The 1,797-nt window shown below is 43.6% G+C and overlaps 1 protein-coding gene across 1 annotated transcript in view; it reads right to left on the bottom strand.

The window, feature by feature from the left end:
- CSUI_003790 (uncharacterized protein) overlaps window positions 1-1,797 on the bottom strand; it is a gene marked incomplete at its 3' end in the record, with an annotated part of 8,615 nt that overhangs the window by 822 nt on the left and 5,996 nt on the right. Inside the window, exons 6-7 of the mRNA XM_068063985.1 lie at window positions 1,515-1,655; window positions 637-944 (exon numbers count right to left, since the gene is read on the bottom strand). Coding sequence (XP_067924043.1) covers window positions 637-944; window positions 1,515-1,655 — 449 coding nt within the window. The remainder of the gene's footprint in view (window positions 1-636; window positions 945-1,514; window positions 1,656-1,797) is intronic.

Genomic DNA, 1,797 nt, shown 5'->3' with positions numbered 1-1,797 from the left:
AGATAGTTAGATAGATAGGTAGATAGATAGGTAGATAGATAGATAGATTATAGATAGATAGATAGGTAGGTAGTAAGAAAAGCATGTGGTTAGTCTAGAGTGTATAGATAGAGAGATTAGCGATAGGGAGTTGAGATAGACACGGGTGCTCGTCTATGAATTGTATACATCTACATATATATATATATAGACGGATGCAAGCTGAGAAACAGATGAGACGATATGAAAAAACGAGGAGGTAGCGAGAAGCTTGATGACAAGAAAGAAAGAAAGAAAGAGAAGAAGGAAAGACATGACTGATCTTGTGTCTGAACCACACAGAGGATAGAAGTCACGGAAGCAGGCAGCACCGCCTCTAGTGACAAACCGTCACTAGCCATCCACAGTATCCCAAGACAAGAAGAGAGAGAAAGAAACACAAGAAGAAGACAAGAAAGAGAGAAGAAAAGAGAGAGAGGACAGAGAAAGTGAAGAAGATACATATATAGAGAGAGTTTCTCCTTCTTTTTCCCTGTTCTTCTTCTTCTATTGTTTTCATCCTCTCCTCTCCCTTGTTGTCATTCCATCCATCCGTCGGTCCGTCCGTCCATATCCTTCTCTGAACGAGATCTGAATGAATAAGTGTAACCTCCTCACGTGCTCTAAATCGACGTTAATCAAGTAGATCTTCTCAATAGGCCGGAAGGCTTTCTTTACACTCCTTAGCACAGAAGCCATCACGACCGGTTTCGCAGGCTGATAGAGAGGTGAGATTCTCGAGAGAGCTCCGCTTTCTGCAGCCCCTGCTTTCTGAGAAGGCTGAAGAAAAGTAAAAAGACGGCGTGTGCTATCGTTATCTTGAGAGGTCGGTTTATCTCTTGGCGGGAAGACTCTTGTCGCTAAAGCAACTGGAGACGAAGATGAAGACGACGCCGACGCGTGAAGAAGAAGAGAATCGGGATCTTCTGAAAAGGAAGAAGGGAAAAGGACAGAGAGTTCAAGAAGATAAAAATGATGATACAGACAGAGAGAAGAAGACAGAAGAAAGAATGAAAGGAGAAAAGAAAAGAAACAAGGAAAGGAACGAGGAAATGTGTCTGTGTAGATGGGAAAGAGAACATCCACACTGTCTCTCTTCTACTATAAAAAGAAGGAGAGACAGACGGTCCTCATCTTCACAGTCGAGGGGTGGTCTTCCTTGGCTTGTCCGGAGAGAAACAGGAGCTCGAAGAAGGCGAGAAAGAAGAAGAAAGTACAGAAGGAAGCAAAGAGAAGACCTTTTGAGACAAAAAGCACAAAGATCGTAGCGGGTCTCGTATGTAGCTATGTATCTATTTTTAAGGGGTGCGTGTATTTAGCATGGTTAGTTACATTATTATATATATAGAGAGAGAGGAGATCGATGGACGGGGAGGAAAGACATCTCGATCAAGCGGAGATGAGAGATAGAGAGGAGGGGAGAACAAGCATGTCTAGCTAGTTGACTCAACAGACAGAAAGAGGAGAATTTCGCCGAGGCGCAATCGACGACGTACGACTGTTTTCTTGGGGGAGCTTTTTCCTGCTTTCTAGAGAGACTTCTTGATTCACGACTAGACAACCCCAAGGAAAGAATCTCACGGCTGACGCCTCAGGCATATCAAAGCAGTGGATGTGCGGTACAGGGCCTTTCACGCCTATAGAAAAAGAAAGAAAGAGAGAAAGATAGATCAAAGAAGAAGAAGAAGCACATGATAGGGGCCGCACAAAGGAAGACATCGAGGTGGAAGAGAGAGACGGAATGAGAGAGTGAGAAGGAAAGAAAGAAAGAGAACGAAA

This window comes from Cystoisospora suis (assembly GCF_002600585.1).
Source record: "Cystoisospora suis strain Wien I chromosome Unknown contig_1713, whole genome shotgun sequence".
NCBI lineage: Eukaryota > Apicomplexa > Conoidasida > Eucoccidiorida > Sarcocystidae > Cystoisospora > Cystoisospora suis.
The sequence above is the reverse complement of the archived record's forward strand: the minus strand, read 5'-3'. Positions and strand labels throughout refer to the sequence as shown.